At 46.1% G+C, this 23,392-nt stretch overlaps 1 protein-coding gene across 4 annotated transcripts in view; it reads left to right on the top strand.

The window, feature by feature from the left end:
* LOC137531629 (caveolin-3-like) overlaps positions 1–19,147 on the top strand; it is a 96,081-nt gene extending 76,934 nt beyond the window's left edge. The window contains exons 2-3 of one of the 4 annotated variants that reach the window (XM_068251568.1): positions 1,403–1,698; positions 18,636–19,147. In XM_068251568.1, coding sequence (XP_068107669.1) covers positions 1,612–1,698; positions 18,636–18,974 — 426 coding nt within the window. In that variant the 5' untranslated portion in view covers positions 1,403–1,611 and the 3' untranslated portion in view covers positions 18,975–19,147. Of the gene's footprint in view, positions 1–1,402; positions 1,699–15,417; positions 15,941–18,635 lie in introns of those variants that run through there. The other 3 variants (XM_068251567.1, XR_011023688.1, XR_011023687.1) reach the window with 3 other exon arrangements.
* The last annotated feature ends 4,245 nt before the right edge of the window (positions 19,148–23,392 follow it).

The following is a 23,392-nucleotide window of genomic DNA, read 5'->3' as shown; positions in this document are numbered from 1 at the left end:
CACTGAGTGCAGTGAATATTAATTAGCCATGTGCCTGGCCGCTCTCCGCTCCTCCCCAATGTTACTGAGTATGTGCAAGCAGTCTAACGCGGCACTGCCGCTTACAAAGTACTGCATGCAGTACGTTATATTATGGCGCAGCATTACACTGTAACGCAACGTGGGCACTGTGAACAGCCCACTGATTTTTCATTGCTGTGCGGTGGGCTGCGTTACAGGCTGCACTAACGTACGCCTGTAACGTCCCACTGTGAAACCAGCCTTAAGGTGGCTAAAACAGCAAAGTCCCCGGTATCTGGCATAGACAGGGATTGCATGATGCTGGATACATGTACTTGCCGGTAGAATAGCATCAACACCCCCCCACCCCCCAGCAGCAGCGGAAACAACTTACAGATCGTCCGGGCACCATCTGGTGACACGCCGGGAGCAATGCATGGATGCCAGAAAGCCGCTGGGAGCAGCAGGTTTTTAGTAGATAGACTTCTTAAGGAACAATCAAGTTTATTGTCCCAATGCACACAAATACAATTATGATTCGCCCATTCTGACGATCGTTTCGGGGCCAGATAGGTACCCTTTGTCAAGGCACAAACAGACAGCCTATATCGTTTGTGCCTTGACATAATTGTATATGTGTGCATTGGGACAATAAACGTAATTGTTCCTTAACCTCCTGGGCGATAATCCCGAGCTAAGCTCGGGGTACGTCGCGCAGGAGGACTTCTCAGGCCCTGGTGGGCCGATTTGCATAATTTTTTTTTGTTACACGCAGCTAGCACTTTGCTAGCTGCATGTAACTTCTGATCACCGCCACTACCCGCCGTGCCGCACAGCCCCCCCCCCCCCCCCAGACCGTTTGCGCAGCCTGGCCAATCAGTGCCAGGCAGCGCTGTGGGGTGGAACGGGACTCCCTCTGACTTCGATGACGTCATCGCGAGCGTCGCCATGGCGACGGGGGAAGCCTAGCAGGAGATCCCGTTCTGAACGGAATCTCCTGCTTGCGCTGGGTGGGGGGGTGCTGCTGCACAGCTGCTATCATGTAGCCAGCGCTAGGCTAGCTGCATGATTACATCTCCTGGGCGATGTAATTGTATCGCCCAGAGGGTTAAGAAGTCTGTGTGCAGATCCCCTTTTTGATTCTTGGATGTGGATTGCTACGGGATACCCAGCACCAGCATTACTCCACTTCTTGGTGTGTGTTTTTTTATTAGGTTTTTAGTAGATGTCGCCTGGACTATTGGAGGTTTTTATTTCCGACTTTGAAAACCCCCAAAAGTTCGGCCCTGTTATCCGCCTCAGGCATGCCGGTTAGTTGATATTTCTGATAGCCTGAGTTTCGGGCAACGGCTGTAAATGGTATCATCCTGATTCAAAACTTCTTTCTTTTTCTGATGGCTAGCACAGTACAATACCCTACAGCATCCATCATTCTCAGTGATAGTGGCTGAAGTGGTTTCTATAGAAGCTGGGTGAAGCTGGCCTGAGTGCAGCCAAGACTGTTGATGCTGCTCCCATGGTGACCTGGTGTGGCTACTTTATAAAACCTTCCCGGATGGAGAGAAAGCAGAGATCAACCTGCCCTGATCACAGAGCCAATCTCCAGCTAACATGGCCGAGCCCAAGTCCATCCCTAGTGCGCCAATGCCTCTGGACATGGAGCATCGTGATCCCAACAACCTGAATGAGCATGTCCGAGTGAGTATCGATATAGTAGATAAGTTGGGTGCCACACATCATACAGTTTTTTTAATTTCTTTGTAATTCAAGAATTACAATTTTTCTGATTGATTGTAACATTTAAAAAAAAATCTGACTACACACAAGTGTTTAATTATGAAAAAAAGATAGAAAACTCTGAAAAAAATGTGTTTGCGTCTTTACCTTAATAAATTGACAATCTACCCTACACCATTCAATCTTCATAAAAATTGATCAACCACTCCCGATAGACTTATATAAAAAAAAAAATAAAAAAAAAAAAAATGGGAAATCCGATCGGCTTTCATGCTCGAATGAAAAAAAAAAGAACTTTCATTTTTTTTCTGGAAAACCAATCGCTTTGATTGCAAAATTGGATCATTTTATTTGTGTGCGGCCACCTTCAAGGTGAGCATTTATGATACAATCTTTATTGTACAATGTTTCCAAAGCTATGTAGTAGTGGAAGTTTGAACTGAGTGAATATACTTTGAATTTATATTTTAGGGACAACAACAACAAATTACATTTGTAAAGCGCTTTTCTCCCATATGACTCAAAGTGCATAAGCATGGCTCAGGCCAGTAATTGGTTGATTGGTAAATGGTAGTACAGAGGACTCTAAGTCGGGAAATGCCAGGCTAAACAGGTGGCTTTTCAGGCTGGATTTGAGTAACTCCAGGGAAGTGTCTGTCTTTACTGGGTGTGGTAGGGAGTTCCAAAGGGTAGGGGAAGCATGACAGAAAGCTCTGTCTCCAAAGGTTTTGAGGTGCATTCCGGGAGTGACCAAGTTTATGGAACCTGCCTGATCTGAGGTTATGAGAGGTGTGGTGCAGTTTCAGCAAGTTCTTCATGTATCCAGGGCCCAAATTGTGCAGGGATTTGAAAGTAAACAGTCCAATCTTAAAGAGTATTCTCCATTAGAGATGGCCCAAACTGTTCGCCGGCGAACGGTTCCCGGTGAACTTCCGTGGTTCGCGTTTGCGGAAAACCGCGAACTTTTGCGCAAGTTCGATTCGCCCACATAGTGCATCTTTAGGGTCAACTTTGACCCTCTACATCACAGTCAGCAGGCACATTGTAGCCAATCAGGCTACACTTCCTCCTGGAGGCCCTCCCCCCCCCCCCCCCTTATAAAAGGCAGGCAGTGTCAGGCATTGGACTCACTCGTGTGCCTGCAGTAATTAGAGAAGGGAGAGCTGCTGCTACTGCAGAGAAAGCTAAAGGGAAAGCTTAGTTAGGCTCTTGTAGGCTTGTTAGCTTGCGCCTTGCTGATTCTTATTGATAAAAAAGCACCCCTCAACAGCTCTTTTGATCTTGTGGTGTTCTTGTGATTTTTTTTTATTTTATTTTTTGCGTGGCCCACTTGCATTATATACAGCCCCGTCAGTCAATCGCAGCTGGCCTTTGGCACCTTAATTCCTACTGTGCCACTGCCAGGCCCAGCACATTCAGTGACTACCTTTGTGTGTGACAGGCAGCTGCACATTTGTAATCCCATCCCAATCACTGCACCTGTTCACTGTTCAGTGCACCTACCTACCTATACCTACGTGAGCGCACGCATTGTTAATACCACCAGTCATTGCACCTGTCATTGCAGTCCGTGTGTGTATGTGTGTGACAGGCAGCTGCACATTTGTAATCCCAATCACTGCACCTGTTCACTGTTCAGTGCGCCGACCTACCTATACCTACGTGAGAGCACGCATTGTTAATACCACTAGTCATTGCACCTGTCATTGCAGTCCGTGTGTGTGTGTGACAGGCAGCTGCACATTTGTAATACCAGTCACTGCAACCTGTTCACTGCACCTGTGTAACCGTACATTTTTGTACCAGCAGTCACTGCATACCTGTGCACTGCACCTGTGTAACCGTACATTGTATTAGTCAAGTCAGTGCATACCTTTCACTTCATCCCCCCCAATATGGACAAAACAAAAGGCAGAGGCAGGCCTGTTCGAGGTCACGCTGTCGTGATTACGTGTTGCCCTCGTCCAAAGTACAGTGTTCAGAAGAAGGCACATGCCATCAAACCCCAATATTGTCAGGACATAGTTGACTATTTAACACAGAACACCTCATCTTTCTCAGCTTCCGCATGGAAGCGTAACATATCTTCCTCCTCCTGCTCTGATTCTGGCACCCCACTTAACACTCAGTCGGCCGCCACCACCAAAGTGCTATCACCCCAGGGCTCAGCGGTGTGGAAAGTTTTTGTGTGTCAGAGCAATGCCATCTGTACTTTCAGCCACCGAAAATTGAGCCATGGAAAGACCAAGACCCGCGTAGGGACAACTACCTTACGAAGGTGCATGATTACAAAGCACAAACTGCAATGGGATGACTAGCTGAGGAAAAGCAGCACACAAAATCAAAGCCACACACTGCAGTGGAAGATACCAGGCCACAATTTTTTTTCTCAAAAAGGGTCAATCTGACCACGGATGCCTGGTCTGCAAAGCACGCTCAGGCCTGCCCGAAGACTTAAGTCAGTCCCAACACACAGCATCTCTGCCTGCACGCCGTTTGACTGCCTTCTCCGCCACCACCAACAGGGTTCACCAGGACTCCAGGCGGATTCCTGAATTTTTAAGGCTGCTGCTAGCAGTGGCCGCTATAATAATTTTTCTGGTGCGTGTACATGCCTGCCTAATTTTTCTGGCTGCACTGTGGCTGCAACAACAAAACAAAAGGCATGTACATGTGCCCATTCCCCTTCGTGATCGTTACCTTGCCGTGGTGAAGGGGCTTGCGTATCACAATGAAGCAATGACCGCCGGCTATATGAGTGTCTCGGGGGTTGGCACACCAAAGATAATAAGGTCATTGCTTCATTGTGGACAGAACAAATTCGATCAGCTGGACAATCACTGTTGTTCTGTCATTGAGCTACCTCAGCCTGGCGACCGTATGGGCTTGAAAACCGCTATCGCCTGCACTCTTGCCATGGTGCGCACCAGTCCAGCATGGCTGTCACAACACAAACAGCTGTTTGCGGTGCGTTACACAGTGAGTTTGGTGCGTCAGCGTGAAGCAGCACACTAATTACACTACCTGATTGATGTATACACATGCAAGATGTTTTAAAGCACTTTAGGCCTCCAATTTAGCATGCAATGGGATTTCTGCTTTGCGTCAAATCCAGATTTTTCCCCGGGACTTTTGGCATCTATCCCACTCATCTATGCAAAAACTCAGATGTTAGACCCCTTGAAACATCTTTTCCATCACTTCTCTGGTCAGCATAAGTGTTTTTAGTTTTCATAGTTCGCCTCCCCATTGAAGCCTATTGCGGTTTACAAAAGTTCACTCGAACTGAACTATTGCGGAAGTTCGCCAACCCGGTTCGCGAACCTAAAATGGGAGGTTCGGGCCATCTCTATTCTCCATTTTACAGATTTGTTTTTTGATGCTCAATTCCCCATTGATTAGCACACCAAGGCTGCGCACAAGGTTGGAGCTGTTTATGTCTGAATTCCCAATCCTGATTGGTGTTGATTTAGGATAGAGCTGTTTTGATGGCGAGCGCTGGCTTTGGACAACAAGGACCTCAGTTCTGTCAGCATTCAGTTTCAACCAGTTGTCATTCATCCATGCCTATAGCTCAGCTAAGCAAGAATTTATTTTTGGAGTAGAGTCTGTTCCACCAGGTTTGAAGGATATGTATTGTTGTGTGTCATCGACATAGCAGTGGTAGCACGTAGACTGCAAATAGCAGAGGGGATAGGATTGAGCCTTGTGGCACTCCAAATTTTAGAGGTTCAGGGTTGTACATGACAGGTCCTAGGGATACTCTCTGTGTTCTGTCAGTCAAGAACAATCTGAACCGCTTGAGGACTGATCCATTGATGCCACAGTACTCCTGCAGTCTGTTGAGCAAGATTTCCTGGTCAACTGTATCAAAAACTGCTGAGAGATACAACAGGATTTGGATGAGGCATTCCCCTCTGTCCCTTGCCATGACAGATCGTTGCAGACTTGGATGAGGGCTGTTTCAAAGCTGTGTTGTTTCTTTAACCACTTGCCGACCGCACGCTTATACCGTGCGTCGGCAAAGTGGCAGCTGCAGGACCAGCGACGCAGTACTGCGTCGCCAGCTGCAGGCTGATTAATCAGGAACGGCTGCTTCCTGTCAAATCACGGCGGGGGGCTCCGTGAATAGCCTGCGGGCCGCCGATGGCGGCTCGCAGGCTAAATGTAAACACAAGCGGAAATAATTCGCTTTGTTTATATTTGTACGGCGCTGCTGCGCAGCAGCGCCGTAAGGCAGATCGGCGATCCCCGGCCAAGCAGCGGCCGGGGATCGCCGCCATGTGACAGGGGACGTCCTGTCACTGGCTGCACAGGACAGATAGCGTCCTGTGCAGCCTCGATCACCGGGGGGGGGAGCAGGTAGGAGAGGGAGGGGGGAATTTCGCCGCGGAGGGGGGCTTTGAGGTGCCCCCCCCCCCCCCCGCCAGCCACACGCAGGCAGAAGAGATCAGACCCCCCCTGCACATCATCCCCATAGGGGGGAAAAAGGGGGGGCAATCTGATCTCTCTGCCTGCACCCTGATCTGTGCTGGGGGCTGTAGAGCCCACCCAGCACAGATCACTAAAAACAGCGCTGGTCCTTAAGGGGGGGTAAAGGGTGGGTCATCAAGTGGTTAAGCCAGATTGTAGAGGGTCCAGTATGTTGTTTGCTGAGAGCCTAGCTTCAAGTTGCAGATAGACAACCTATTTGTTTTCAATAACTTTTCCTAAATAGGGGAGGTTGGAGACAGGTCTGTAGCTGCTCCGGATCCATTGAAGTTTTTTTGAGAAGGGGCTTGATGATTCCTTCTTTTAGAGAGGTAGGAAACCTCCCTGCTTGCAGAGAGCAATGGACTATTTTGTGAAATGCTGGTCCAAACAGTCTGGGCAGGTCTGGTAGTCCCTCATATTACATTATAGTGGTAAGACTGTACCTTTAGGAGAATTTAGGAGAGACAGAAGCTGTCCGCACGTGTAAATCTTATTTGGTGGGGGAGACAGATACTGGTTGCACTTCTAATGCTGGGTACACACAATGCGTGTTTTTCGGTCGATTTTCCATCCAATCAATTTTCAATACGTTTTCCTGCTCAATTTCCCACTCGATTCCCTTATCTTTTCTTACACTTCTATGAGAAATCGATCAGAAAAACTATCGTAAATGAGATTGGACATGTCGGAAATTATCTATCGGACCATCTATCTGCCAAAAAATGTATGGTGTATTCCCAGCATTACTGAGTGTGGATGCAAATAAATGCTGCATTCCTAAATGGACATCTGACTGGAAAGGGGGGGGGGGGGGGGCAGATACTGGTTGCACTTGTTATTGGGGGTAACAGATACTGGCTGCACTTCTTACTGGGGGTAACAGATATTGGCTGCACTTCTTATTGGGGGTAACAGATACTGGCTGCACTTCTTATTGGGGGTAACAGATACTGGCTGCACTTCTTATTGGGGGTAGCAGATACTGGCTGCACTCCTTATTGGGGGTAAGAGATACTGGCTGCACTTCTTATTGGGGCTAACAGATACTGGCTGCACTTCTTACTGGGGGTATCAGATACTGGCTGCACTTCTTATTGGGGCTAACAGATACTGGCTGCACTTCTTATTGGGGGTAACAGATACTGGCTGCGCTTCTTATTGGGGGTAACAGATACTGGCTGCACTTCTTATTGGGGGTAAGAGATACTGGCTGCACTTCTTATTGGGGCTAACAGATACTGGCTGCACTTCTTATTGGGGGTAAGAAATACTGGCTGCACTTCTTATTGGGGGTAACAGATACTGGCTGCACTTCTTACTGGGGGTAACATATACTGGCTGCACTTCTTATTGGGGGTAACAGATACTGGCTCCGCTTCTTATTGGGGGTAACAGATATTAGCTGCACTTCTTACTGGGGGTAATAGATACTGGCTGCACTCCTTACTGGGGGTAGCAGATACTGGCTGCACTTCTTACTGGGGGTAACAGATACCGGCTGCACTTCTTACTGCAGGTAACAGATACTGGCTGCACTTCTTACTGCAGGTAACAGATACTGGCTGTACTTCTTATTGGGGGTAACAGATACTGGCTACACTTCTTATTGGGGGTAACAGATACTGGCTGCACTTCTTACTGGGGGTAACAGATACTGGCTGCACTTCTTACTGGAGGTAACAGATACTGGCTGCACTTCTTACTGGAGGTAACAAATACAGGCTGCACTTCTTACTGGGGCTAACAGATACTGGCTGCACTTCGTATTAAGGGTAACAGATACTGGCTGCACTTCTTACTGGAGGTAACAGATACTGGCTGCACTTCTTACTGGGGGTAACAGATACTGGTTGCACTTCGTATTAAGGGTAACAGATACGGGCTGCACTTCTTATTGGGGGTAACAGATACTGGCTGCACTTCTTATTGGAGGTAACAGATACTGGCTGCACTTCTTATTGGGGGAAAGAGATACTGGCTGCACTTCTTATTGGGGCTAACAGATACTGGCTGCACTTCTTATTGGGGGTAACAGATACTGACTGCACTTCTTATTGGGGGTAACAGATACTGGCTGCACTTCTTATTGGGGCTAACAGATACTGGCTGCACTTCTTATTGGGGGTAACAGATACTGCCTGCACTTCTTATTGGGGGTAACAGGTACTGGCTGCACTTCTTATTGGGGGTAACAGATACTGGCTGCACTTCTTATTGGGGGTAACAGATACTGGCTGCACTTCTTATTGGGGGTAACAGATACTGGCTGCACTTCTTACTGGGGGTAACAAATACAGGCTGCACTTCTTACTGGGGGTAACAGATACTGGCTGCACTTCGTATTAAGGGTAACAGATACTGGCTTCCCTTCTAATTGGGGGTAACAGATACTGGCTGCACTTCTTATTGGGGGTAACAGATACTGGCTTCCCTTCTAATTGGGGGTAACAGATACTGGCTGCACTTCTTATTGGGGGTAACAGATATTGCCTGCACTTCTTATTGGTGGTAACAGGTACTGGCTGCACTTCTTATTGGGGGTAACAGATACTGGCTGCACTTCTAGTTAGGGGTAACAGATACTGCTTGCACTTCTTATTGGGGGTAACAGGTACTGGCTTCCCTTCTAATTGGGGGTAACAGATACTGGCTGCACTTCTTATTGGGGGTAACAGATACTGCCTGCACTTCTTATTGGGGGTAACAGGTACTGGCTGCACTTCTTATTGGGGGTAACAGATACTGGCTGCACTTCTTACTGGGGGTAACAGATACTGGCTGCACTTCATATTGGAGGTAACAGATACTGGCTGCACTTCTTACTAGGAGAAAGGGTAATTGCCTAAGGTGGAAATAAGCTAGAGCCTGCCCTACCTGCAGCAAGAAGAGAGTTTCTAGGCAGTCCATTCCCACATACTGACAATACAGGTCCCAGGCTTACAAATAAAAATTATTTCATACTTAGCCGGTGCTGGAAATTTGTGTATCTCCGCAGATTGAAATAATAGGATTTTCTAATGCTTGAGACCAGGTAATATTGCTTGTGGCTTCAGATTTAATGCATGTTCTCACTAGATGTTTTTTTTATACCACCCACTGTGCTTCTAAATGCCACACATGACTGCCAAGGCTATTACAGTGAAAAGTAATAGACCACAAGCACTCGTGTTTAGAAAGGATGGAAAACAAAATCCATATTATATACCAGGTTAATTGATTTTATTTACTTGCAATTTGACCTGAATTTATTTTATTTGGGCGCTCCAGACAAAATTCTAGTTTTTGATGATGCGCGGAGGAGTTTTTATTGCTTTCTGGGTTCCAGGTGAAGAGATGCGGCAAGATCAGCTGTGTTGTCACCATGGAAACGGGACATTGTAGGATAGTGATGTTGCCAGGAACATCTGCAGAGTGTCTGTAATGATTGTGAGAGGGGCATATAAAGCAAGGGTCTCATTTACACAGCTGCCTTGAATTATCTCACCGTAGTCACTTAGGTGCGTACACATGCTATAATACGCTTGGCGTGTGTTCTAGCTTCAGTAGTGTCTGAATCAGAAACCTGAAACAAGCAAGGGGCTAATCTAGTCAGACTCCAGTCAAAGCATTTGATTTGCATGCTTGTACAGGGTCTATGGCTAACCGTATTAGAGGTAGAGGACCAGCAGAACAGCCAGGCAATGTGCATTGCTTGAAAGGAAATACAAATGTCGGCTTCCATATCTCTCTGAAATGTGCGCCCTCTAGGTATCTCTCCAGCGGCTTCTGGAGAGATACGTAAATGGCGCACTTCTCCTACGCTTAGACTGGCTCTGACTGACAGAAGTGCAGGGTCCCGGTTCTCGTAGCTGCCGGCTGGGGAGGATGGCGGCGTGGGATCGATCCAGGCGGATGGGGCTGGAGGAAGCCCCAGATATGTATAAAATCTTTTCCATTTTTCATCTCTGGTTCACTTTAAAGAGAACCCGAGGCGGGGTTTGCACAACGAAATCCACGTACAGAGGCTGGCTCTGCCTATAGAGCCCAGCCTCTGTTGCTAATCAGATCCCCCCTAAATCCCCCCTGCGCTCAGCGAGACCCCATAAATGAGAGCCGCGCTGCCGACACGTAGCGTGTCAGCAACGGCTGTGTTTACCTTTCTAACGTCAGTCTCGCCGCTCCCCCCGCCTCCTGCATCGCTCCGGTCCCTTCCCTCCCCGCTGATTGGAGGGAAGGGACGCGGGCGGGGACGGAGCTCTGCAGGAGGCGGGGGAGTGCCGAGACTGACGTTAAAAAGGTAAACACAGCCGCACAGCGCGGCTGTAATTTATTGGGTCTCGCTGAGCGCAGGGGGGATTTCGGGGGGATCTGATTAGCAACAGAGGCTGGGCTCTATAGGCAGACCCGGCCTATGTATGGGGATTTCTTTGTTAGAACTCCGCCTCGGGTTCTCTTTAAGGGTCAGTGCTCCTTCCATTCATTCGCCAATAACTTTATCACTACTTATCACAATGTAATGATCTATATCTTGGGTTTTTTATCCACCAATTAGGCTTTCTTTAGGTGGTACATTTTGCTAAAAATTATTTTATTCTAAATGCATTTTAATGGGAATAATAAGAAAAAAATGAAAACCATTCATTATTTCTCAGTTTTCTGCAATTAAAGTTTTAAAATAAAACGTGCTACAGTGGATGAAACCCAAACAATTTATTTGCCCATTTGTCCCGGTTATTACAACTTTTAACATATGTCCCCAGTACACTGTTTTTCGACAATATTTTATATGGAAATAAAGGTGTATATTTTTAGTTTTGCATGCATCACTAATTACAAGCCCTTATTTGCAAAAATAACTAGTAATATACCCTCATGACATGCATATTAAAAAAGTTGAGTCCCTAATGTTGGGTACCTGAGACCTTCCTTTACTGAGGATTCCCTCCAGATGCGCACCCTTTTCCCTTTCAATAGGTAAAGAGGGCCATTTATGACCAGTAGCGGATCCAATGGAGTGTCGGATGCCTGGCACAGCAGCAGGTGCGGCAGATGTCAGGAAAGCATTAGGGTAAGTGGCACTGTAGAGGTGGCGAGTGGAGTTGTGACAGTGAATGACCGTTATCCAAGGAATTTCTTATCACCAGGAATGGCATTGGGCCCAAAGAGATAGAAATCAAGGACCTGATTCCCTTGGACGACATCGCTGGTCCAGGCTTAGCTGTATAGCTGACGACGCACTGTGTTTCTATGCGGGTGTGGGGGGGCGAATGAGAGGGCCAAAGAGCGGCGTGTGCGTGACATCATGTGGTGTTTGCGAAAGCGGCGCAAACAATGGGATCGGCATCGCTGGGGGTGAGCAGATCTGCCGGGTGGATATCTTAGGAGTCAGAGGGCTGCTGTAAACGTCTGATTATCTGCTGAGGCGGACATTATCGGCCGATTCGGACAGGTAACTGTAACAGCTTCCTGCTGCAGCTGCCCATTCTGCATGGCTGCATAAGGTAGCTGAAAAGCAGGTCAGGCTGCAGGTCCGGAGGCTCGTGGCTCTGCGGTTGTGAGTCTTAAAAAGTAGACCCGCGCAGGCCTCTAGTTTGAGCTACAGAGTAACTGTCACGGACGGTTGCGGGGACGCAGGCGCGTCCTGGCACCGCCCGTGAAGTAAAGAACGATCGCACTCGATTCCTGCATCGATTGCGCTTCAGACAGTAACCCTCAGCTAAGACAGATTCCCCAGCTGTTCCTAAGCTACAGTGACAGCCTGGGGGGAAGCTGTTAATTAGCTGGGACATATTCCCTGTGGAAGGCACAATTTCCCTTTTGGCTCTGGGAACCAGGTGACACTTAGCTGATCTCATGGAGATGTTAATTAACAAACCAGGAGTCTTTTCAGAGCCAAGGAAGCTAATCCCAGCAGGGGGCAGACTTAGCGGAACCATTCAGCCAGGATAGGGAAACATAGAGTTATGATCTTTATGCATGTTTTAGAAGTACCATACATCGGAGAAATGTGAAAGTTATATCATTCTGCTGGTCCGGAGCTTGTGAGTGTTTTGATATTAAATTTGGGCCCCTAGCCTAACCAGAACGCTGGGAATTCCACCGTTTTGTAACCGGGCATGCAAACATGCCCAAGTTTGATATCATATTAATCGGTAGGTTCTGGGGATCGAGAATATGTAATTATTATCTGTGTGCCGGCCGCGCAGGTCGGCCTAGGGAACCTGTCAGGATTATGGGTTTGCTAAAGCCCCTGCCCAGGTGTGATTACCATAGTCCGGCCTAGGGGGCCGACTCTGGAAGCCCGCCTCTGAGCTCATCTCCATTAAAAGTGAATGAGCTGCCTGAGAAGTTTTTCCTCACTTTACCATCTTCATGACAATCTGCTGCCAGCCAGAGGACATAGGGCTGGTGGCCATTTTGCTGACCCATCTGAACAAAGAACTCTAAGAACTTGAAACCGTTTTGCTTGAACTTGATTGGAAACCAGAACTCTGATTTTTCCCACAAACGGGACATCTTTCCAGGAACTAAGTATTTTTCTCCCTTCTTTTATTTTTCATACTGGCTATTACTGTTTTACTAATTGGTGATTTTCATAATTGTCTGTATATATTAATTATTTATATTGCGTGAATAAACGACTTTCCCCAAGTCATTCACTGTTTCGCTACCCTGCTTATCAGCACACACAGAAATGATCCCGGGTCTCTGAAGATACGCTACTGTTTGTTTGTTGTTGGCTAGACAGAATATCGTGTGTTTAACCGTTTTATTCGCAGGATTAGTCAGTCAGTTAGTGGGCCCCACGGTCCCATAGCAACCGCGGTGGTGGCAGTTTACTCTGAACCAGTAGGTGACGTTGTAATCACCCGTGTCTCACAGGCTCCCTTCTGAGTTGTCTGCGGCTAATTCTTAACGGTTCCTGCGCATTGACTGCGACCAGAGTTCGCACGATCTGTGCGCTGGCACCGTTTAGAAGGCTAAGTGCGGTCAGCCACTAGGGCTCCTGTGACAGTAACCAAGCAGTTACTCTGTTGTACTGGTCCAAGCCCAACCCGTAGAGCCATATCAATCCCTGCCATGCACTGAGGAGGACCAAAAGTCTGAAACAGGCTGTCTGCATGTGGGGTTGATGCGGCTCTGTAAAATTTAAAGCTATAGGCTTGCTATACACCAGCGGTTCTGGATGTAAATGAAAAAGAGAGAAAGGGGCGCTCTCTGGTGCATTAACTTTTTTTAATATGCTTCTAGCAAGGATAAAAACATTACACTTACGAGATAAAAGAAAATACAAGCTCATCAGACACACAGGTCTAAACGACCCGTCTCCCTCAGCGGATGGAAAGCGCCTTGGTCTCCTCCACGCTGTGGCCCGTAGTGTGGGGTTCCAATAGGAAAAGAGCATCGGCGGTGCAGGGATGAACCGACCAATCCTAATTAAAGAGAAATGTCGACCAAGACTTCACCTTTATCCCAATCAGTAGCTGATACCCCCTTTAACATGAGAAATCTATTCCTTTTCACAAACAAACCATCAGGGGGCGCTGTATGGCTGATATTGTGGTGAAACCCCTCCCACAAAGAAATTCTGAGTACGTACTCTTGGCAGTTTCCTGTCTGTGAACCCTGTTGCATTGTGGGAAATAGCTGTTTACAGCTGTTTCCAACTGCCAAAACAGCAAGCAGCAGCTACATCACTTGCCAGCAGTAAAAAATTTTACCATGTGATAAATGTCAGAATATAAATCAGGGATTTAAAATATTTTACAATGGGCAAACACTGACTAAATCATTTATACATAATTATTGTAAAAATGAAGCACTTTTTGATTACATTATTTTCACTGGAGTTCCTCTTTAAGCGCCTATTACGTCATAACGCGTTTCGGCGTGCCATGCCTTCGTCAGATGACGTAAAGACGCAAGGGAAACATTTAAATACATATCCTGTATCTTAGCAACAGCATCAAAAAGCAGGGACGGAAGCTGCCGAGGTACAAATTACTGCCGTGATTACTATACCATATTGGAGTAGCCTCACACCACTGTCCGCAGCTACCAACATTAAAAATGCACATGTTTATATAAAAAAACACCATATTGAGTACAAACCATTACATACAGTGCCAAATATATGCATGTAAGTGTAATGTTTTTATCCTTGCTAGAAGCATATGCACCAGAGAGCGCCCTTTTCTCTCTTTTTCATTTTCATTACAATACATGCTCAATTCCCACGAGCAAACAAGGGAGCTGCAATATCTGTAAACGGAAGTGGTCCTGTTGTGATTCTGCCTAGTTGAGCGCAGTGTGTTTAGAAGGTTCTGGATGTAAGCCTGGCTTCTGGGGCATAAAGAGATAATTTGCATATTCCGCAGCAGTGCATTGTGGGTAACCACAGAGGTTCACTTAAAGCTGAATTATCGTAAGTACCTTCTGTTTTTAAGAAGGCAAATCACACTAGTTTGAGCTACTGATGCTTTTCCATCTCTAGCACCAGTCTGCTCATTCTTCTCTAACATCAAAAAAGCATTTTTTGACCACTGAACTACCAGTCCCTGGACATTTTTTCTTTTTTGGACAATTCCCTGTAAACATCTGCCGATCTGCAATTTTTTAGACCTGCCCTTTTAGCCCCACGTGTAGATGCCCACTAAACGCATTCACTTTCCGCCATGTAATTGGCTGATAAGCTATTTGTGTTAACAAGCAATTGAGCTATGTACACTTGCTCAACACAGATTTCACATAATCGGAAGACAATCATGTTAAAAAATGTAGACGAGCGACCGATATCGAGCATTTTAAACGATTCATCTGGCAGATCAACTCTGATGACTGTTGGGCAAATATTGGCCACATGTGTACAGTGTTGTTTAAATGACATTGATCTACAGAATGCGCGCATGTCGTGCATAAGGTCACTGTCGCTTGTGCCTGCAGTATTTAAATGAGCTGGTTCTTTGTAATATCGGTGTGCGGACAACGTCGTTGGAAAGACTCGTTTGTCTTTGCCGCTGGTAAAGTCGTTTCCATGACGTTGGTTGTTTGCGGTGACTTTTGTAGAGCGTGTCTATGCACCTTTGGTCTGGTGAACCAATATAGTGGGCAGGCAATGTATTTGCATCACTGAGAGACAACAAGAGTTTATTCGTTAGCACATTAGATTTACACTTCAAGTGTAATGCTCAAGTTTGTAATGCTTTTAAACTGCCTTCCTCCCAACAGGTCCTCTTTGAAGATGCCTTTGGGGAACCGGAGGGCTCGCACAGCATCCCGGGGGTGTGGGGCATGTCCTACAAAACCTACAAGGGGGTGAAGAGTTGCTGTTACATTGTGCTGTCCGTCCTGTGTGGGTGCCCCCTTGCCTTCTGCTGGGCACTGCAGTTCGCCTGTTGCCAGTGCTGTCACATCTGGTGTGTCGGGCCCTCCATACGCTTGTGGAACATGAATGTGTCCTGCATGAAGATGTTCTGGAGCTCCTGTATACATTGCTGCTGTGACCCGTGCTACGAGGCCCGTGGCTTGTGCTTAAGCTTCATCCGGGTGCATATGAACAAAACATAAAATGGACCGACCCTCCTCCAGCCCAGCCCCTGGCCAGAACCATTCGTATCACTGGCTCCTCCCTGTCCACTATAACCCAATCAAAACATACTACAGGAGCTAACACTTCATGGGCACCACCTAGGGCCAAATTAGCTGTGACTGGATGAAGTCTCTATATTACTTATATATGAATAAATGGATTTGCACACCAGCTTCAGTTCCATGTGTGGTGAATATGTATGAATATATCATGTAAAGGGTCACACCAACCAGAAGTGATATGTTACAGTTTGGTGAATGGTGGTGGTGGCCTGTTTAGTAGAAAAATCTATGGTATATAACATATATCAACTGAATGCCAATACATGTTATCTGAACAATTGCAGTCTTCACGCAGTAGGAGATGCCCCAAGTGGAAGTTTTTTTGGGGTTTTTTTTTTCAACTAACCTTCTTATGAATGCAAAATGGCAAAAATACAGGCTTTTGTTGTAGTACCATAGTCAACACATTTTGTGGGTCTAACCTGCTTCCTCGGGTAAATGTTGCAGGTGCCATGTTTCATGGAATGAGTGAACTCGCCAAAGTCTGGTTCATGTGTTTGTGTCAAAATCATACCCTACTGAGATATCAATCCCCAAAACCAATGGATCGACCAGATTTCTTGTGTTATTTGTGTGAAGAGACCTGATTAATTGCTTTGTATCACAGGCCCTCCTCACTCCATTCAAATGGTCAATGTTGGCCGAGGTGCTTATGATTTTGACTTACATCCAGATTTTTATGTTTTTGAACTTTTATTGAGCAATAAAAAGAAATAAAGTTTGAGAACCCAAAGTGAATCTCAAGTCCAAAATCAAATTCTTACCTAAGAAGAGGGAAGTCTCTGAATCCTACAGAGGCTTCTCACGCCATCTTCTGCTGCTGTCCAGGACCTTTCAGCAAGTCGTAACCAAGCTGCTCTTCCTGCACAAGCAGGTCCGGCTTACTGCGTAGGCGTGGCTGTTCTCGCGCATGCACGATACAGCGCCCTCTTGCTTGAAGAAGAGCACGGTCGCGAACTTGGAAACCGCCAAAAGCTTGTTGGACTCCTGGGAGGGGGGGCACGCTAGTCAATGGTGGTCAGGAGGACAGCGTGGGAAGCCTCTATGAGATCCAGAGGCTTCCCTCTTCTTACGTAAGTATTTGACTTTTGACCCAAGGTCAACCTCTTGTACATTTCAACAATAACAATAGCACCAAACCAGGAAAAACAATAGTTCAGCTGTTATTTTTCTAACATCCATTAGTAACATACAAGGGGGTCCAGAAAATAGAATCATTTTTTATAATACCAGCAATATATAAGCGCTGTTGTCCTGCTTTCTGGCTGATCGTAATAGCAACCCCAAGGCCAAAAGCTCATGAAATCCCATTGTCTGCAGATACTGGAGGACAGGGGCCTGAGTGAGTTTCCCATTGTGACCTTTATATACTGCCTATTACTCTCATTTCTTGTGCAATAAATGGATGGTGTTCTTCAGAGTGTAAGCAATTTTTTCAGTTAACATAATTTGATGTAGTCTCTTGGGTATCTCTTTGGCCTCTTTCAGATGGACACCTGAACTGCGCGCTTGTCAGGCACTTTAATGCCCTGCTCTGCATTCAGAAGCTCCATTTAAATGCAGTTAAAATGCAGCCGCAACATGCACGTCAGCACTTGACACGCAGTGGCATTACCCAGGGCAATTTCTAGGCTAAATTGCACCTGGGGTGAGAATATATAAATAATATGGCATTTTCTATAGTCAGGTTAGCCAAATATTGGACATTTATTTGATAGCCAATGACTTGTTTTATTAGAATTTCAACATGTTCTGAAGCCTCTTTAGAACTCCATTCTAGGCTAGGGTGCCCATTTCATTACATCCCCGGAAATAAATGGGAGACGCAGTGGGAAAGAAGGTGAATTTTCACTGCGGTGTTCTATCATCTGGTCAAGAGCTTAAAGGACCAGTTACAGGAAAAATGTTTAAATTTACACTACATGTAAACACATACAAATAAAAAGTACGCTTATTCCGGAGTAAAATGATCCTGTCCCCCGCCGCCCACTCACTTCCCGGAATTTACAACTTTATTGTCGCATGTCATTGTGCCTGCATATCTCTCGCCGCTCGCGTCCTTTCTCCCGCTCATCTCTCCTGGAGCATACTGCGCCTGCGCAGTACACTAGAGGTGACATCAGCGGGAGAGAGGGCGCGCGAGGCGAGGGACACACAGGCGCAGTGACTTACGACCTTAAAGTCTGGAAGTGAGCCACAACGGCGGACCGGAGAATCATCCTGCGGCGTTTTGAATGCGATTGAGCTCTACTATACTGAGTATAGTAGCTCAAACGCAATTGCATAATGGAAATTGAAAATACCCTTACAGCACTCCTTTAAGTCACTCAATCTAAACTTGCATCCAGATTTAATTCAAGTTGTATGCAGCTTGGAATTAGGCTAGTCAAAATAATTGGCCCAGTTTGCATACAGTTTGCATGCAGTGTGCATATATTATCATCATCTTATTGACCATCTCTATTGACTTTATAGAGCAAACCAATAGGAGTTGTTTTCAGCCTCGTCCTCTAGGTATAACTGGTGGTGGGCAATGATTTGTTGCTACTGGTAATAGTAATGAGCAAATTATTTGAACAACATGCAAATATCGTGTTAACAGGCCAGAGAATTTGCAGGAATTGAAGTGCAATTAAGCAGGAACCTAAATCCAGGAACTGCCAGTTGCTTACCTAGATCTGGCTGAATTGAATTATTTGCATCGCAGAGGGGCAACAAAAGTTTATTCATTAGCACATTAGCGTTATACGTCAAGCTTGTAATGACTTGGCATTGCATGTCTTTTCTCCTAACAGGTCCTCTTTGAAGATGCCTTTGGGGAACCGGAGGGCTCACACAGCATCCCGGGGGTGTGGGGCATGTCCTACAAAACCTACAAGGGGGTGAAGAGTTGCTGCTACATTGTGCTGTCTGTCCTGTGTGGGTGCCCCCTGGCCTTCTGCTGGGCACTGCAGTTTGCCTGTTGCCAGTGCTGTCACATCTGGTGTGTTGGGCCCTCCATACGCTTGTGGAACATGAATCTCTCCTGCATGAAGATGTTCTGGAGCTCCTGTATACATTGCTGCTGTGATCCACTCTACGAGGCCTATGGCTTGTGCTTAAGCTTTATTCGGGTACAGGTTAAGAACACATAAAATGGACTGACCCGCCTCCATCCCAGGCCAGGACCTTCCGTATTACTGGCTCCTCCCCTGTCCAATATAACCCATTCATAACATCACAGGAGCTAACGCTTTATTGCACCACCTGGGGCCAAATTAGCTGTAACTGTGAAGTGTTCTCCATAACTTTTGCACAGGAATAAATGGCTTTACACGCTAGATTCAGCTCCTTGTGTTTTAAATATTGATGTATACTGGTAAGCGCTGCAGGTAATGGAAGGAGTCACACCACACAGAAGTGATATATTACAGTTTGGTGGATGCTAGTGGCAATGACTTTGTAGTACAAAAAAATATATACAACATACACTACTCTTCAAAAGTGTTAGGAAACCCTAATTTAGCAATTTTTTTATTGCATGCATTTAAATCAGTGGTGTGACAAAATGGCACCCGTTACCACAGGGGGCTATAGGGGCCCACTCTCCCTCCCCCCTAATGTGCAGAGTAAGCACAGGGAGCGCTGTTATAGTTCACGCTGTTGTGGGATCTCCTCCTTCCATCATCTGGGCACTGCTTGCTGACATCCTGAAGCTCCTGATGCATGTCACGTCATCAGGAGCCTCAGGGTGGCAATATAGAGCCGTGGCTCCTTAGAGGAAGAAGAGACCAGATGCAGTGTGGACTAGGACAATATATAAGCACTTGCTGTGCTTACTCTGCACCATAGGGTGGAGGAGAAGCTGAACAGCTGGTCACATTGGGCAGCATTCACTAAGGGCTGGTCAGTTTAAAATTCCGGTTCGGGAAAGTACCGCATGCGGTGACGTTCACTTTTTTTTCACAATTCACAAACATTTTGCTGCATGCGGTAATTTCCCAATAGTCTGCGGTAATGTGCTGGTCTTCCTCCTCTGCTGCAGCCATGCAACTCAGTGCTGCCTGAATTTCTCTGAGAGGAGGTTGTGTCTGCACAGCACCGCAGGCTGGTGGGGGCACTGTGAGCAAGTGTGCTGTGCCTGTGTGTGGGGCAAATCTCCTCTGTGCTGTCACCTCTGTGCTGTCACGTCTGGCCCACTCTCCTAAGAAGTGAGACCTGTTTTTTCACTTAAAGGAGAACTGTAGTGAGAGGTATATGGAGGCTGCCATATTTATTTCCTTTTAAGCAATACCAGTTGCCTGGCTCTCCTGCTGATCCTCTGCCTCTAATACTTTCAGCCATAGGCCCTGAACAAGCATGCAGGAGATCAGGTATTTCTGACAAATTTAGACAGATATGACAAGATTAGCTGCATGCTTGTTTCTGGTGTGATTCAGACACTTCTTTAGGCAAATAGACCATCAGGGCTGCCAGGCAACTGGTATTGCTTAAAAGGAAATAAATATGGCAGCCTCCATATCCCTCTCACTACAGTTCTCCTTTAAGTCCTACAGTGCTGTCACCTCTGAAGTCCACTCTCTCCTGAGAGCTGCAGAATTCCGTTTGTTTATTTCGTTAAAGAGCCACTGAAGTCTCTTGTCCTCTTCAGCATTAAATTTGAAGCGGATTCACCGCATACCCGTGGCAGAATAAGTGATAAATAGCCCAGCAAAGTTCCTGGTCTCGCAGATCTTCCTTCCTGGTAGAGGCAGAGCTATATGCAGTAACTCTGCCTTCTCTCCAGTCAATCTCTGCTGATCTTCTCCTCTCCCCGCCCCTTTCAGTCTTCCTTTACTGAGAGGGGCAGGGAGAGGCAGAGATTGACTGGACTGGAGGCAGAGCTACTGCGCAAAGCTCTGCCTCCCCCAGGCAGTAAAATCTGCGACTTGCAAAGTCGTGGAATTTTGCAGGTCTATTTCTGAGCCATAAAAACTCGTTCTGCTGCGGGAATTCAGCATATCCTCTTGGAATTTAATGCTGAAGAGGACTTAGAAAGAAAATAAGGTAAAACAAAGAGACTTCAGTGTCTCTTTAAACCCCGCTGGTCAGGGTATGAGAGCCTATGAAATGATTTGCAGGACACGGTGGCTTCTCCTATTGGCTTGAACATGAAGAAAACCACGGTCCTGAAACCCACATAGGAACAATATTCCTAGGACTGCCGGTGCTGCACATTGCTCAGGTCACCTCCCTGAGCAACAAACATGCAAAGAGTGAAGAGGCGGCACACAACTGGCTTTGCTAAATAAAGCATGTATTGAAAGCCGAGCAACACTACATGTTACGAACCATCACGGTTCTTCCTCAGGTGTATAATGAACCAAACAACACAACCTCCATTTATAATAGCTCAAAAAGCATGCCCCTTGGATAGGGGGCGTGGTAGGCACTAGCTAGACATAGGTTACTCCTCGCTATTTCAATGCAAGCACCAATATAATATGTTTAAATGCAATTGTATACATATTAAATAGTATCAAAAATGCAAATTTATGTTACCTAAGAAATGTGTATGCAAATGTTAAAAAATACATGTTCAGCGGCATTCCACTATGGGCTACCCAAATCACTATAATGGACTGACAGTACTCCTAGGGCATTCCAATAAGGCTACATGAACACCAGCCTGTAAAAAGAAAGATGAATTGCGTGATGGTACACACTAACACATAACCTCATTTGATGATCTTAAACTCTATGCAAAATTATTATAAAAAGCATTTCCGTTGCATGTTCATTCATCCCTCTCGGATGTATAATATCCAGATAATTGATCCAGTGGGCTTCTTTTTGAAGCAACAATTTGTCTTTGTCGCCCCCTCCAGACTTGGGATCTATGCATTCAAGTACCAACCAGCGTAATTGTGGGGCTCTATTCCTGGCCTAACTAAAATGCCTAGTCACAGAGGTTTCATATTTGGTATCTCCTTCCAAAAATTTACCAATAAACGCTTGTGCTCCTGTATACGTACTCTCACTGCTCGCGTGGTCATACCCACGTACATCATATCGCACGGGCATTTTAATCCGTAGACAACGTGTGCTGGCACATGAAAATCTCCCCCTGATCTGTATCTGTTTACCTGTATGAGGATGAGAGATGGAGTTGCCCCTCACAATTGCTAAGCAAACATTGCAGTTGCAACAAGCAAATGTACCATCCCTTTGGTGGTTCTGCATCACTACATTAACCTCCCTGGCGGGGCATTTCTGTCTGGAATTAGGAGTCAAAAGCGGTACGTTTTTTTCTAGAATTTTCGGCCTCCAATTCTTAAGTCATAATTTACCAAAATATGATAGAATAAAAGCCTGGTTAGACATTCTGCATATAAATAAAAGACTAGAACACAAATTTTGTGAGTTAATTAAATTTATGAAGACACTTAAAAATTTTGAAACTGTACAAATAAGAGAGTAGTCAAAACCAGGGCAGAGGTCGGTGCAGGCGGCATGCAGAAAGTAGTCAAAATCAGGGCAAAAATCGGTAACAGTATGGCAGAAGCACTTAACTCAGAAGTAGTTAGGAACCAAATGGCTATATTGTTACTATCCTGCGCTTTCAAATAAGCTTTTCTGCCATGGCAGTCAGGTGACACAGGGGATAGATCAAATTACAACTTGTGATTAGAGACAAATGAGGCTAAACTCTCTCTATATATACATGTACATACATACACGTACATACGTACGTACACATACATACATACATACATGTACATACATACATGAACGTACATGTATGGATGTACGTACATGGATGTATTTAGGTTCATGAATGTATGTACGTACATGTATGTGCGTGTATGTATGTACATACATGCATGTGCATACATGCATGCACACGCATGCATGTCCAAGCATATACATACATGTACCGACGTGTGTGTGTGTGTGTGTGTGTGTGTATATATATATATATATATATATACATACACACACACACACACGTAGGAACGTGTATGTATATATATACATGTACAGACACACAGGGCAATATCACTCTTTTTTTTTTTTTTTTAACACGTTTTGGACCTGAACATCTTCAGGTCCACTTTAAAAATTAGCCCCGCCCCACCGCATGACATCACAACACCCCCGCTGCCACCGCGCACTGATTGGCCGCTGGGTCCCCAGAAGAATAGAGGGGACTTCGGGATTCTGACGGCAGGAAAAATTCACAAAAAGGTTCGGGGGGAGAAGACTGGGTCCCGCTGGCAGCGCTGATCGTGCGCGGGACCCAGTTTACTAAAGCAGGAGGCAGATTCTTCACAGTCTCTGCTCGCATCAGTCCCCGCCGATCTCTGCCTCTTCCCGCCCCTCTCAGTCTTCTTTTACTGAGAAGGGCGGGAAGAGGCGGAGATCGGCAGAGACTGACTGGACTGGAGCGAACACAGTGAATCCAGCGCAGGAGACTTGGGTGTAGCCAGCGCCACCATAGGCTGTAATAGGAATTACGGCTATAGCGGTGCACAGGGAGTAACTTTGGCGCCGTCAGAAGACAGAGCTGAAGTTACATTTAAAACACAATAAT

Source organism: Hyperolius riggenbachi, chromosome 9, assembly GCF_040937935.1.
Source record: "Hyperolius riggenbachi isolate aHypRig1 chromosome 9, aHypRig1.pri, whole genome shotgun sequence".
Lineage (NCBI taxonomy): Eukaryota > Metazoa > Chordata > Amphibia > Anura > Hyperoliidae > Hyperolius > Hyperolius riggenbachi.
This window is presented reverse-complemented; position numbering and strand designations above follow the sequence as displayed.